General features: G+C 45.8%; 1 protein-coding gene across 2 annotated transcripts; it reads left to right on the top strand.

The window, feature by feature from the left end:
* The first annotated feature begins 5,092 nt into the window (after window positions 1–5,092).
* On the top strand, window positions 5,093–14,654 carry NR2F2 (nuclear receptor subfamily 2 group F member 2). Of its 2 annotated transcripts, none has more exons than XM_063142197.1 (3): window positions 5,093–6,432; window positions 8,620–9,147; window positions 12,927–14,654. In XM_063142197.1, the coding sequence occupies exons 1-3, from the start codon at window positions 6,003–6,005 to the stop codon at window positions 13,199–13,201; spliced, it is 1,233 nt and encodes a 410-aa protein (XP_062998267.1). In that variant the 5' UTR covers window positions 5,093–6,002; the 3' UTR covers window positions 13,202–14,654. The 2 variants fall into 2 exon arrangements, with proteins under 2 accessions (XP_062998267.1, XP_062998266.1); XM_063142196.1 differs by having other exon boundaries at window positions 8,599–9,147.
* Window positions 14,655–15,064: the final 410 nt, after the last annotated feature.

The following is a 15,064-nucleotide window of genomic DNA, read 5'->3' as shown; positions in this document are numbered from 1 at the left end:
CTCTCGCTCTCTCCTAGCATATGTTCTAATTTAGCACTGTAAATTTTTCAGAGGCCTCGACTCTGACAGCCCCTGGTGATTTTCAAAGTACCACAAGCCAGTGGTTAAAAATTACATTGACTTGAAAGTTCAGAGTCACACAATGAGGGACACTTTCTCCCATTCATAGCTCTTCGGATGAAGCTTGGGGGAGCGAGGGGAGACAGACAGAACAACAACACAGAGAGAATTCATTGAGTCTTCCCCCGACTTAACCCAAAGGCTTCCCCCCACTGATTTCATTTCAGTGGGTCCAAACTTAGGTTCAAAGAAGCCATCAAATAACCGAAGATTATTATTATTATTATTACAAAAATCCGCTTCACCCTCTTGCCAGAAAAAAAGAGGGGGTGTTTGTGTATTGGGGAGAGGAATGTCCTATTCCCCTCTCCTTTCCTCTATTTTTCCCCTTAAAATATTTCTGCCCCTTTTCATTTCAGCCTATTTTAAGAGCCCGAATCTCCCAATGAGTATACACCTGACTTTAAAATGGGGAAGTGGATAGATATTAATATTATCAGCAGCAGCAGCAAAACTTTTAGAATGGATAACTACAAAGTCTGGTATTTTATCTCAAGTTTTAAAAATGGCATTTATTCTTAATCGGTTTGAGAATCGTCCTGCGGGGTGTGTGTGGGTGTGTGGGTGTGTATACACTTCGGCCAAACCTAACACCCTATCAGCTAATCCAGTTAGGCATTCGCCGGTTCCTAATGCTAAAACGTCCTTACATACATGCATCCTTTGTATAAGCAAATATACATTATCTAAACATTTGGTATATGGCTTGAATAATCTGCCTCTATTTCTGCTTTCATTGGTAGTTTTGTGTCTTTCTCCTTCTATGATCGTACTGAAAATCTGTTAACATACAAGCGCTATTATTTCTCCTTGTCCCCCACTTTTTTGGGGGGTAGAGTTTGTATTTGGTAAAAAGATGTAAGAGTGATTGTTTCTAAGCATAGGTTTCGAATGAGTATTCTTTAACTAAGGTGGGAAGGAAAAAGGACAATTTGCCTACACAGGCTTCGATCATGCCTAGTGACCTCCGTTCCTATATATCAAGAAAGAAAGAGAGAGAGAGAGAGAGAGAGAGGAGAGAGAGAGAGAGAGAGAGAGAGAGAGAAAGAAAGAAAGAAAGAAAGAAAGAAAGAAAGAAAGAAAGAGAAAGAAAGAAAGAAAGTTAGTTAGTTCTTATCTGGATTTTCTTTTTTTGGAAGGGATGAGTTATTTGGGAGGGAGTGTCAAGGTGCTAGTTCTTTGTAATCCTAAGGGCCGACGATTCCTTTCTCAGTCATAGAGGGCTACTTCGACAGTTTACATTTCTGATCAATAAAACATTCCACCGCTTGCTTTGAAATTGACCATATGAAACGGACAATACTGTTAGGTTTCTCTACAGGCCAGTAACAAGCCCCGTTCATATTACAACTTTCCTTCCTTCGTTGGTACACCTGCGAGTACAAGAGCAGACGTTTATTTCTGCAGCAGAAAAGGGGAGCGGGGTGGGTGGCTGGTGGATGTGGCAATATGATAGCGTTGGGCTGATGAAAAGGGTCGCAGTGAGAAAGCATCTATGGGATCTCCATTCTCTCTTAGATGTATATTTCCATATATATTATCCTGGAAGTTATATATATGTCTTTCATATATTATGTTTTCAACTCTGGTGTGTATGTGTGTCATGTCATATATATATATATATATCTCGCACTGTGTTTCCAGTCTATTTCTAGCCTTCAATTCATTATTTTGTTTGTCTTTCTCAGCAACTGTATTTCGTGAGAACAGTTCTCTGTAGACGTCGGTTAGCTGGTGCCCCAGATACCAGTGAGTGGCTTGGACATGCCTCCCTCAATGACTTGATTTTTTAACCTCATCTATGACTATAAAAATTAAATCAAATAGCAGGGGGTTGTGATATACTTTGTAATGCTTGGGTGGTGCTTTTTAAAATTTATTCTTAATCCCCACTTCCTGTTAACATAAAGGAAATAAGCGTTCTTAAAGGGGGAGAGGAAGGAACTCCTGCTTCCCAATATACCAAAAGGCTGCAAATGTGTTTTCTGCGTTTGATTAAATCCATCCCTTTCGCTTCCCCCGCTATCATCGCCTTGCTTCTCAAAAGCATCTGGGTTAGATGTGTTCCCATTTGGGAGCATAAACAGGCAGCCAGACGTGGTGTGTGCGTGTGTGTGTGTGTGTGTGTATTTGTATGCTAATTCCTTCCCATTTCTGTTTGGATCCTGAAGCAAAAGTAATGGGTTCTTGGAATGCCAGAGACTTCAGGAAACAATGAAGTCTACGGTTAACTATTCTGAGGTCGGATACCCATATCCTCTGATGTGTTTGTTCCTATACATTGATAGATGTCTATCTAATGTATGTGTCAAGGAGGCATACATATGTCTTTAGATGATTTCTGCAGAGGGTGAGCAAACCGGCAAATCTGCACCTTTGCGGAGGGATCAGCCTTCCCTCGAGTAAGGTTGAGGCTTCCTAATCTAGAAACAGAACTTATTCTCATGTTAGAAACCCAATTTTAACTGTCTCGCTCACACACATTCATGTCGAAAAGTGAGTGCAAGTTAGACTGTATGGCCATGTCACTGCCAGAATGGTGTGACCAGCTGGTTTTTAAGAGGCAGCATTTATTTTTAATTTTTTAAAGACTTTTTTAAAGCTATAACCTGATCTCCTTGCTGTCGGACAATTAAAAAGTTCAGCTCACCAAGTACCTGTGGAACTTTAATCCGAAATGGGCACCCATTGTGTCCATCAGTTTTAGCACCCTAGCAGTATAAAATGGTGAACCTGGTCACTTATTTAAGCTCAGGCACCTACAGGCACCCACCCACCACAGTTCCTCAGATGAGATGACCCTTTTCCAGACTAACAAAATAACTCCCGCCCCACTCCAACCTCAACAACAGCGCTTAGAAGAGGACAGGGGTCGTCTTGTAAAATGCCCCAGCCTTTCAAAAGGTGATGGACGGAAAGCAAAGAGTTCAGAAACTCCGTTATCTCACAAAGACCTGTCCAGCATCCTTTTCAAAAGATGGGGGGTTACGACACAACGCCCCCTCCCTCCCTCTCTCTCTCCGTGTGTGTATGTGTGTATATACACCACGCACGCACACACTTCTGTCTAGAAACCCGAGTGCAAAACCAAGTCTCACTTTTTCAAAAGGAGAAGAAACCCAGCCATAATAACTTAAATAATAAGAACATTTTTTAAAAAATAGAAAAATGAAAGAAAGATTCTCCCCCCCCCCTCCACATCTTACTTTGGTTGCTCTGAGTTTCAAAGCTGGGTTAAAGAAATAGGGGGACGGAGGGAGGGAGAGAAAGAGAGAAGAGGAAAGAAAGAAGAGAGAGAGAGAGAGAGAGAGAGAGAGAGAGAGGGCGGCTGGAGGAGGAGGAGGAAGGGGGGGTTGGAGAGATTGATAGAAAGGGGTGGGAAAGAACAGGACGCGTTTTAGGACCCCGCGGACATCCCGGGCTCCAGCCATCCCAGCCGTGCACACGGCTGAACTGCCCAATGAGGGGAGAGGGGAGGTCCGGGAGCTTTTGACCAGTCAAAGGCAGCCTCTTGCCTTATAAGGCGAGCGGTCGCCATAGCAACGTGTGCTAAGTTGCAGCCGTCGTGTCAAAGTTCACTATATAGAGAGCTGAGTGAGCCGATCGCGGAGAAAGCGCTCGCCACTCTCCGCAGCCCCGGCTCCTATAAATCGCATTCACTCCTCTCCCCCCCTCCGCTCCCGCTCCTCCTCCTCCTCCTCCTCCTCAGCATATTTGATCACTAGGATTTTCTGCTCTGTCTTTCCTCCTCTCTCTCCTCCTCCCCCCCTTCGCTCTCCTTTTCTTTTCTTACCCCCTTCTCTCTCTCTCTCTCTCTCTCTTTCGTTCTCTTTCTCTCTCTTCTTTTTGTCCCCCTCCCCCTTTACCTTCTTTTTGTGTGTGCGTGCAAAATTTATCCACCCCCCCCCCAACAAATCTCTTGCAAGCTCCCCCCACCCTCTCTCTCTCTCTTCTCCAATTTCTACTTTCGCATGCATGCAAAACCCTGGTTTATTTTTTTGCTTCTGATATTTATTATTAATTTATTTCTTTGCTCCCCCCCAACACCCACTCCAGACCCATCCTCCCCCTCTACGCCTCCTCCCCCTCCCCCTCGCCTCCTCCTCCCCTCCCCCATTCCTTTTATCATTCTCCCTGGCTAGGGCTGGGGGCTTCTCAGCTTGGGGAGAGTTCACTCTGGTTTCCCCCCCCCATCTCCCTGCGTGTGCGTGTGCGTGTCTCCCTCCCCCCACCCATCTATCCCCCACCCACTCACCCACCTCCTCCAGCGCCGCCGCCGCCGCCTCCCTCCCTAACCGCCCCCCCCCCGCGTCCGCGCTCTTCTCCTCCCCTTATCGCCCCATGTGCTGTGCGAGAAAGCAGCTTTGCTAAAGAGAACCACTTGCGAAAGAAACAGGAGCAGCACAAGGCACGAGCAAGCGGCGGCGGCGGCAGCAGCAGCAGCAGGAGGAGGGAAGGAGGAGAGAGAGAGAGAGGGGAAAAAAAGAGAGAGAGAGAGAGACCAAGTCGCCGCAGCAGCGAAAGAAAAGGAGGAGGGGAAAAGAGAGAGAGAGAGAGAGAGAAGGAAAGAGAGAGAGAGGAAGAACAAGCGAGCGAGCGAGCAGCGAGACAACAAAAACAGAAGAAGAAGAAGAAGAAAAAGAAGAAGAGACCGACGCGCGGAGGGAGAAAGAATCGAAGTGGAGGGGCCGAGCAAAGGACCAGAGAGGCTTCTGATTCGGCGTGTGGGTGCTTGAGCGTGTGTGTGTGTGTGTGTGTGTGTGCGCGCGCGCGTGTGGTTTTTGTTTGGTTCCTTCTTCTTTTTTCCCTTCTTTCTTTCTTTCTTTCTTTCTTTTTTTTTCTCCTTCCCCCCTCCCCTCCCCTCCCCTCCCTGGTTGATGTTTCTACAGCTCCGCCAAAGTCCAAGCGGGGCGTCCGATCCGAGCTCCGCCGCCGCCGCCACCACCGTCACCACCAGCAGCCGCCGCGGCCGCCCCAGCCAAGACGGGGCTCCGGTGCGCCCGGCCGAGCGTGGGATCTCGCTGGGCTCGCCTGCCGCCGCTGCCGCGCGTCCGAGCTGCCGCCAGCTTTCCCCGCTCGCTCTTTCCATGGCATTCCTGAATGGCTGACTGCGGGCTTTTTTCGATTTGGCCCCCAGACACCCGCCTCTCTCCCTGCAACTCCGGCCGGCTCCAAGAGAGAGAGGGAGGGGGACACCTTTGAAGAGAAGCGCGCCTCTCTCTCTCTCTCTCTCTCTCTCTCTCTCTCTCTCTCTCTCTCCCCTCAGCCACCCCCTTTTGTATTTTTTTTAACTTTTCTTCCTCTCTTGCTACCAGACAATCGCCTCGAACCTGCCTCCTCCTCCTCCTCCTCAGCTCCCCTTCGCCCCCTCTTTTCTTTCTTTCTCTCACTCTTTTTCTTTTCCCTCTTTCCCCCCTTTTTTCACTCCACTTTTTCTTTCTTTCTTCCTTTCTTTTTTTTTGGGGGGGGTGGCCCGCATTATTGACTACTTTGGCATCCTTGCAAGGACAGGGGTGGGGAAAGAAGCAAATATAAAGAAAGAAAGAACAGGACATTGAATTAAATTTAAAAGGAAAGACCAGAGGGGGAAAAGAAAAGGAAAAAAAAAATAAGAACGAGAAAATACACCACTGAGGAACTTCTAAGAAGGAGAGAAAGAAAGCAAAGCTTGCCAACGCGAACTAGGAAAGAGAACGAGAAAGGCAAAAGAAAAAGAAAGGGAAAAGAAGGGAACATTAAATAAAAGTGGACAACGTTCTGTATAGCTCTTTAGATCTCTCTCCAGGCCACTTCGCAAGAGGAACAGCCGTTGGGAGAAGCGGATCCACTGGCAACAGACAGCTACGGGGGGGCGAGCGATTTGGTCAAGGTGTCCCTTAGATATGGCAATGGTAGTTGGTGCGTGGCGAGACCCGCAGGACGATGTAGCCGGCCCGCAAGGGACGCAGCCTTCCCAAGCTCCCCCTGTGCCGGGACCTCCGACGGGAGCCCCCCACACCCCGCAGACGCCGGGCCAAGGGGGCCCCCCCAGCACTCCGGCTCAGACCAACCAAGGCACTCAGCAGAGCCAAGGCGACAAGCAACAGCAACAGCAGCACATCGAGTGCGTGGTCTGCGGGGATAAATCCAGCGGCAAGCACTACGGGCAATTCACGTGTGAAGGCTGCAAGAGTTTCTTCAAGCGGAGCGTCCGCAGGAACCTCAGCTACACGTGCCGCGCCAACCGGAACTGTCCCATTGACCAGCACCACCGTAACCAGTGCCAATATTGTCGCCTCAAAAAATGCCTGAAGGTTGGCATGAGACGGGAAGGTATTGGAATTTCATTTGTTTTCCACTTCTCACCACCCGGGGGGGGGCGGGGGGGGCGGCGGGGACCCGGATTGGCGTGCGGGGGTCAACTCAGACCAGGTTGTCATCAGCAGGAGATTGTGTGTGCGTGTGTGTGTGTGTGTGTGTGTGTGTCACACAATCAGTGTATTTTTTAACGCAAGAAACAAAAACAAACCCTATCTAAGTCCTTCCTGTGGAGTTGGTTGTGGCTCTTGCTTTGCAGGGGGCTGTCCTTTTTTTTCTTTGGGGAAAGCGAGTTTAATGGGGCAACAAACTGTCGTGTGTGTGTGTGTGTGTGTGTGTGTGTGTTTCCATTTTTGACCCCACACCTTCCACCCGCCCCCCAAATGCTTCTGATAATGCCTTAGAATGGCTCCATTGGGGTCCAGTAAAACGGGGGTGGAGGGTTCTCACCAACGGTAGGAAAGAGAGGGAGGGGGGGCGAGGTGTTGCATGGGGGGGTGTCCTTCCCCCCCCCCAGCGATTCGCAGCACCCAAACAACGCGCCCTCCTCCGGGTGTTTCCTTTTCCAGCTTGACCCCAGACATAATCGCTAGGCAAACTTCCCTCCCCCCCACCCCCACCCCCACCCCCACCCCCCGCTAGTAATCGTAATTAATGAATAAATAATCGATCGATCCAGGGATCGATCAATCGCCAGAGGTTCCAAATCGGGTCTTCCCTTCGGAATTCCTCGAGGGCTTTCTCAAACTCGCCCGGGCTACTTCCCAAAGAAGAAAAGGAAAGCAAGCGGGATCGGAGGTTTCCTCTCTCTCTCTCTCTCTTTCTCTCTCTCTCTCCGTCCTTTTGGGCTGATGAACATGGCCATAATAATCACGGTTTCATGTGTGCAGCATTATTATTATTATTATTATTATTATTATTATTATTATTATTATTATTATTATTATTATTATTATTATTATTATTGTTTAATCTTCCTCGCGAAGGTAGGAGAGAGTCAGTCGGGGGTGCGGGTGGAGGGGGAAGAATCCGGGATTCGAAGCCGCAGAAGGAAACCGAAATACAGAGTTGAAAGCCGGGAGGGAGATTTCAAGGTTTCGGAGCAAGATGGAGCTACGCGGCGAACAGGGAATGGAAGCCCGTGGCTTCCTGGTGGCGTTGCGTGCTTCTCCGCCTCCCCACCTCCGGCGTCTGGATTATGTCTGTGGGTTCACGGCTGCTCTCCTTGGCTTTTTGTAACGCTCAGTCCGTCCCGTTTCCCCCCCCCAGCCCCCACCGCCTTGGGCCGCTGTGGAAGCCCGATCCTGATGCAGGGACCGTCTCCCCCTCGGCCCGCCTTTCCCTCGCCTTTCTCCCGTGGATGCGTCTCTCTGTCTCGCTTTCTTTCATTTTCTCTCTCTCTGTGTCATCACCATGTAAATTTATGAACCAAATGAAAGGCCCACTTTCCATAAAACAGCCGATCCCGGGGCTTTCCAGAGCTGGCCTCCCCTCACTCACCCCCGCTCCGAACGGCATGGAAATATAACAATAGACCCTAGAAGATACGAAATATATTTTTTTTTTCTCTGCGCTTTTGCCATGTTTATTCTGGTGGCTGTGTTGTGTTTTGCTTTCTCCGTTAATAAAAAAAGAAGCGCCTCCCGTTGCTTTGGGACAGAGGCGGTTGGAAATTATGGGTGGCGGGGGGGGGGGGGGACAGACGGTTGCCCTCTTTGCCTGCCAGCTCTTTGAAAAGAAATAATAATAATAATAATAATATTTTAAGGACTAAAGGAGAATGGAATTGGAGGAAATAAATCAGAGTTTTGAGATGTGGAGCGCTCTATCTAAGGGGGTGGGGGTCTCCTCTAGAGCAGCTCGTGTTGAGTTTTGCAGGCTGGGTCTTCCCCACACGCCTTTCACCACCTTTTGGGATTGGATGTCCCCCCCCCCTTCCTGGAAGTCATTCGCCAAAATATTAATTGCTGTAGTTTCATCTCTTTGGGGGCAGGAAGGGGGACATGAAGGGGGACCCCCTCTCTCTCCCTCCCCACCTCCTTGACCTTCCTGGGGTCTCTTTGATTCACCCCCCTCCCCTCCCCTCCCCGTTTCCTCACACCCCAAGGAAAGGCAGCTTTAGGCTCTGTTCGCCCAAACCCCACTCGGCCTTCTTAGCAATTCAGATATTAATTGCTGTAGTTTCTTCCTTATTTACTGCAGCCGTCCAGAGGGGCAGAATGCCACCCACACAGCCGACCCACGGCCAGTTCGCCTTAACCAACGGGGACCCGCTGAATTGCCATTCGTACCTCTCCGGATATATCTCCCTGTTGCTGAGGGCAGAGCCTTACCCGACCTCCCGCTTCGGCAGCCAGTGTATGCAACCCAACAACATTATGGGCATCGAGAACATTTGCGAATTGGCCGCCCGCATGCTTTTCAGCGCCGTCGAGTGGGCCCGGAATATCCCCTTTTTCCCCGACCTCCAGATCACAGACCAGGTGGCCCTGCTGAGGTTAACCTGGAGTGAGTTGTTTGTCCTCAATGCCGCCCAGTGCTCTATGCCCCTCCACGTCGCGCCCCTCCTCGCAGCCGCCGGCCTCCACGCGTCGCCCATGTCCGCCGACCGCGTGGTCGCCTTTATGGACCACATACGAATCTTCCAAGAGCAGGTCGAGAAACTTAAGGCCTTACACGTGGATTCGGCGGAATACAGCTGCTTGAAGGCCATCGTCCTCTTCACCTCAGGTAAGCCAAGCAGCCCGCTTCCGGTGTGTGTGTGTGGGGGGGAGATCTGGGGGGGAGTGGGGGGCTTTTTTGCAAGAGGATCCAGAAATCCCCTCTCTTTCCAAAACCACCAGCCTGCTCGGTTTTCCCCGAGAAAACGTGGAGCACAAAAAAGGACACCACAATGGTTTGTGTTATGGTGATTCTGTTTATTTTTATTTGGGGGAGGGGGGGGGTTGTCAGGCAGGCTAAAGTTCCATTCCTATTGCATGCATGCTTACTCGGGAGCAAGTCCTGCCCTACCCAGGGTCAGTTTGGCCATGCCTGAGGCTGACTTTTTTGGAAGCTCTCCCATCACTGGAAGGAAAGCAAGCAAGCGAGAAAAAGAACGTTTAATAAAATGTTCTGCCTCAATATCAATGCAATATGGGAAGAATAACTTTTTTTCTTGACCGCTTTTGTTGGTGAAGGTGGCAAGAGCGAGAATTTTACTTGGGCTGGAATCTTACCAGAAAGGAAGTCCAATTAAATGCAGAGGGACTTACTTCTGACAAAACCTGCAGAGAATTGCTTTATAATTCTCCAAATAGCACAGCATTTGGGTTCATGCAATTAAAGGACAGCAGAGTCAGAAATAACTAGAGTATGCTGTTGTCTGGATCTTTTTGTTTTTAATTTAAAAATGCAATTCCAGTGTGTATGTATGTCTGTGTGTGTGTGTTTTTAAAAAATAGGTCAGTGAAATTATTAAACTAGGAAAGGATCTACTTGGAAGTAGATAAGGTAGTGGCTAAAATCAAGCCATGTTTTCGAATAATAAAGTGAGGTCTGTGTGTGAACTGAAACTAGATTCTCTTATAAACAAATTGATCAGGTTTTGGAGGGGGTGAGAGTGAATACTAAACCCTCATTGTAGGAACTGGTAGCCTCCTAATAGTCGTTCAGAAGGAAGAAAACAGGTTTTGTCCTTCAGTTAGGAGAGGCTAGAGGGGCTTTAGAAGAAAGAAAGAAAGAAAGAAAGAAAGAAAGAAAGAAAGAAAGGTGTTTTTGGAAGTTGCTACTTGCTAAATAACAGCACAGCTGCAATATTCATCAATAACAGCAGCATGAGTGCAGCATGATAAGACGTCTTTTCAATTGTAATTCCTGAACTGAAAAAAAATATACATAGCTGGGTACATTTTTCTCCCCTTTATGAAGGAATACAAGTAGAAAAGGTGTCACTTAAACAATCCTCCAAGGTGCCAGAAAAGAAAAGAATAGGGGGGGGGGAGAGAGAGGAAGAGAGAGAGAGTATATTTCTTTGCCAACTTTCTGCTGCATATAAATAGCGCTACAGTTATAAAACAATAATGGAATGCATGATGAAATCTAATTAGCTGTGGTTCAACCTGGGTGAGTAATATATCTGATATTAACTCTAGAGGCAACATAATTCAAACCATGGTTGCTTTTTCTTTTTTCCTAAATTACAAATCTCCCAGTCAGGTCACTAACAGTAAGCCTGACACTCTGTCAAGAGAAACTATTTATACACATCTATCTATCTATCTCTAGATATTTATATTTCTTTAAGTAATAGGACAGCTTGGGGAAAGTCCATACAATAAGCATGTGGAGTATCTATAAAATAATTTACTCATGAGATTTTTTTTTCTTTTTACATAAAGAGAAATAAATAAACCCTTGATATAAGGAAACAGGTCAAGCAAACTGTAGTTTATGTGGGAAAATGAGGACTTCCAATCCAGTCCTTGTTGTGTTAAGGGAGGTCTGGTGGAACCAAACGCCTTTCTGGAGTTTGTCCAAAATTTAGGTCGTGACCCGAACTTCCTTTTTATATATTACTGCTTTCCACAGTTACACTCCTCCCCCCGCCCTGCGTAAATATCCGTTCCCCTCCCAAATTACTAGGGCTTAAAAGATGATCGATGATCAGAGACAATTCTAGAGAAGAAATGTCTGTGTATGTGTGATTAAAAGGAAGCATTCCCCCCCTCATTTCTTGGGGTTCTTCTTTGAACTCTGAAGGCCGACATAACCATCCCAAAGAGCTGATTCCACAAGATCACGCTCAACATTAGTATTACCATTCGAATGACTGTTATTAATACTGTTACCTTTCCGGGGAAACTCTCCACAGCTGTTGTCTCAAGTGCGAAATTTATGGCTGTTTGCAAAATGTGGATCTGTATGTAAATTGCCTTCCTAGCTTAGATAAAGCTTCTGTTATCTGATTTTGTGGGGTTATAAAACATAGGTGGTGGTGGGGAACGGATGCAGGGATTTGCCAGTTAAGACGCCCCAATATCACTATGGCTGGCGAGTATTCAGAAGCACCGAGATTCATATAATATTTTCTGGGTCTTTCTTTCGAATCTGTAGCTGGATTGTCGTGCCTTTCAAAATATGCATGCGTTAGTACTTTGCCCAGGCAGTTAAGGTCACAACCTGAGGAAAGACAGCTTCTGATTAAAAGGGAACTCATGGTATTTTAGCCTGTCAGATGTGGTATAATCCCATACGCAGTTTAATTTATTTTAATTTATTTTATTTTAAAAAAGGAAAATGTAAATAAATAGATTTCCCATTTTCTTTTCGGGATGGTTAAAATGTGTATGTATGGAAAGAAAGGAGAGGAAGGAAAGAATGAGAGAGAGAGAGAGAGAGAGAGAGAGAGAGAGAGAGAGAGAGAGAGAGATGAGGTGGGGGAGTCGGCGCTCTAATGAAGAGAGCGATCACCGTTTGCTTCGCTGCCCTTGAATAGGCTAAACGGACAAGATCAGTTTTAAAGGGCCACTTAAATCACTTTCAAAGCCTGAGCGAAACTGTGGTGTCTCCTTTAGGGTGGAATCGCTTTTTGGGTGCTGAGCTCCATTATCCTGAGCTGAGCTAGTTTCTGAACGTGTGTGGGTTTTGTTCTTTCTTTCTTTTAAAACTCCTTTTCCCCCCCTGGCCTTTATGATTAGACTGGACAATTATTTTTCTCCCCCGAATGTGTATGTTGGAGAGGAAAGCGATCTCTTGTCTTTCCATCCACCCCCCGCCCCACCGCCCACGGCCAAAAGACACCTCCCCCCCACAGCTTCTCCATGAAATGAAAATCTTTACAGATTTTTTTTTTTTTGGGGGGGGGAAGTTAATTTTAACAACAAGACACCCAGTCCAGAAACTCAGGGAAAAATCCAGCAGCGAGGGACACTTTTGGGATCTTAGCACGTGCTAACCTCTCTCCTACCGAAGTCAAAAGAAAGTACAGCAAGATCCAAAGCGTGTTTACTCGGAAGGAAGTCCGGCTCCCTGGTGTAACTGCACGTGGGAATGCAGCCTAAACCCCCTAATGGGTGAATTTAGGATTGTAGTTTTAAAAGGACTTAACATGGGTGGATCGTGTCCTCAGGGCCCACACGTATTTGGAAGTAAGCTGAGTTGAACTCAGCGGGCCCGGGCTTCCAAGTAAACGTGTGTGGACTTGGAGGAATGAAAAGAGAGATGTTGAAGATAGGGAGCAGAGCGAGCCGAAATACATTCCCTCCAAAGATCAATGGAGCTTTTTAGGAAGTGTGCACAGCATTCCAGCCAATCCGAACCACTTTACTAGGAAATAAGTCCCAATTGATTTCAAGAGGACGCCTGTGGTACTATGTTTCGGATTTCAGCTTTAAATGTACTTGGCTGCGGTCGAGGTTTTTGGAAGGTTACATTAAAAATAATAATAAGGGGGGACCATAAATGTTTGATACTGACCACGGTTTTCCCCTTTCCCTCTTTCTCTTTCTCTGAAACCCACTTTCTTCTAGATGCGTGTGGTCTTTCCGACGTAGCCCACGTTGAAAGTTTACAAGAGAAATCCCAGTGCGCTTTGGAAGAGTACGTGAGAAGTCAGTATCCTAACCAGCCCACGCGATTTGGAAAACTGTTGTTACGTCTCCCATCTCTTCGCACCGTCTCTTCCTCAGTCATAGAGCAATTGTTTTTCGTCCGTTTGGTAGGTAAAACCCCCATAGAAACCCTTATCAGGGATATGTTACTTTCTGGAAGCAGTTTTAACTGGCCTTATATGGCCATCCAATAAGGAAAAAAAATGATGGAGAGAGGGGGGGGAACACCCCACCCCACAAATCTGAGAATTCGAAAAATATATATATATGGAAATTTGGAAACCAGTTTTGCCAGTGACATTGGGGTCTGGCGGATGTTTTGTCCTTCAGCTAAGCAATGATGTTACACCTTGGCTAAAAGAAGAGAGGAGAATAATTTGAATGGACTATGAATTTTAAAAACAGAGACTTGTTAAATGAACTTTTTACAGAATGCATTAAGAACTCCCTTGTCGTTCAGAAGTTACTACTTCTCTCTCTCTCTCTCTCTCTTTCTCTTTCTTCCTCTTTCTCTCTCTTTTGCTGTTTAAACAAAGGGAAAAAAGGAAATTGTTTGTTTTTCTTTTTTTCTGGGGGGGTGTTAAACTCTGAAACACAATCTCTTGCTAAAAGTGCATTTAAAGGAAATATGGAGAAAAATAACAGAATGGAAGAAAGTTACTCTCTCTTTTCCAAATTATTAATTTGTCCTATATTGTCTGTGTACCTATAGGGTTTTGTTTTGGATTTTTTATTTTTATTTTTGGGTATTTTTTCTGGTTCCAAACCAGTTTATTCTGTGGTTCTATAATAATTTTGATATAATCTTGGCTTCATTTAAAAAAAAAAAAAAACACACCTGTGTATCCTTTAAAAACATATGTTCTTAAAGAATTAAAACTGTTTTGGAAAGGTTTATGAGAAGAACATAAAAGAAATGAAAAAGCCCCCCCAAATACTAGGAAAGACAGAAGCGCACTTAAAACTGGTCAGCGAAAATTTAGCTCCAAGCTACCACAGCTATAATTATAGAGACCCAAATGAAGAGAACCACAATGACCCCCCCCCATACACACAGCCCACCCACCCTTGACTAGTTTTTTTTATATATATATTTTAAAGACAAAGCGTGGATTTTGGAAGGGAATGGGTATTTCTTGGAGGGAGATGGAATTGTGTCTAAGACACAACACGGTTTTGATGAAAACACACATACACACATGCACACAAAACCACACACAGAGACTCATCACAAAGTGAACTTTTTTGTAATTTGAATGAAATTGGGTTCCGCCTAGTTGTCCTGAATTGTTACCGAGTTCCTCTATCTGTTTGTATATTTGCAAGCTCTTTGTATTATAATACTTGTTGATATTTTCCCTTTTTTTAAAGAAAAAAAAAGAAAAAAAACCATTGAATTCAGCATGACAAAAAAATAACACTACTGTTGGCACTTATAGATAACGTGGTTGATTCAGTATCTTAGAGTTTACAGTTTTTGTGTTTTAAAGAAAAAAAAGCTGAAGGTTTTTTTTTTAAGTGCAACATTTCTGTATACTGTAAAAGTTATAATAACTGAAAACTGTTTGGTCCAGTCTTTGTGTGTTATATTCCAAGGAAAAAATTGAAAGTATTCAGAAATTAAAATATTATTTGATATCTGACAATTTGTATGGCTCTCATAAATGTCCTGGGGGAAAGAAAATGAGAATAATCCAGGTTTATTCTTGTCTTAAGAGTTTTTGCCTCCTGATTAGACAGACCACTTGTCAGAATCAGCTTCAGGTACAATACAGATCCGTTTACATGCCAAATCAGTGGTGGTGGCAGTGTGGGGTGGGAAGTGCGAAATATCCAGCTTCAACTCCTGGTTTTATCTGTAGCTTTAGGAGATGACAATCCCATCCCTCAGCATGTTTGCTCAGAAGTAAATTTCACAGAGTGTGCATAGTGTGCCTAGGGTTGCAACCTGAGATGGCAACCTCTCCTTTCCTCTTACCCTCTGGTTAATTACAAATAAATTGGCAGCAGGAAAGGGTACTAAGAAATTAGATGGCCTGTTATTTCTGTCACACTTA

This window comes from Elgaria multicarinata, chromosome 16, assembly GCF_023053635.1.
Source record: "Elgaria multicarinata webbii isolate HBS135686 ecotype San Diego chromosome 16, rElgMul1.1.pri, whole genome shotgun sequence".
Classification (NCBI taxonomy): Eukaryota; Metazoa; Chordata; class Lepidosauria; order Squamata; family Anguidae; genus Elgaria; species Elgaria multicarinata.
The sequence above is the reverse complement of the archived record's forward strand: the minus strand, read 5'-3'. Positions and strand labels throughout refer to the sequence as shown.

Coding starts and splice junctions, on each gene's coding strand:
- NR2F2 (XM_063142196.1), top strand. CDS start 6,003: ATGGCAATGGTAGTTGGTGCGTGGCGAGACCCGCAGGACGATGTAGCC. Junction 6,433..8,598: donor GGTTGGCATGAGACGGGAAG/GTATTGGAATTT, acceptor TAATTGCTGTAG/TTTCTTCCTTATTTACTGCA. Junction 9,148..12,926: donor CATCGTCCTCTTCACCTCAG/GTAAGCCAAGCA, acceptor ACTTTCTTCTAG/ATGCGTGTGGTCTTTCCGAC.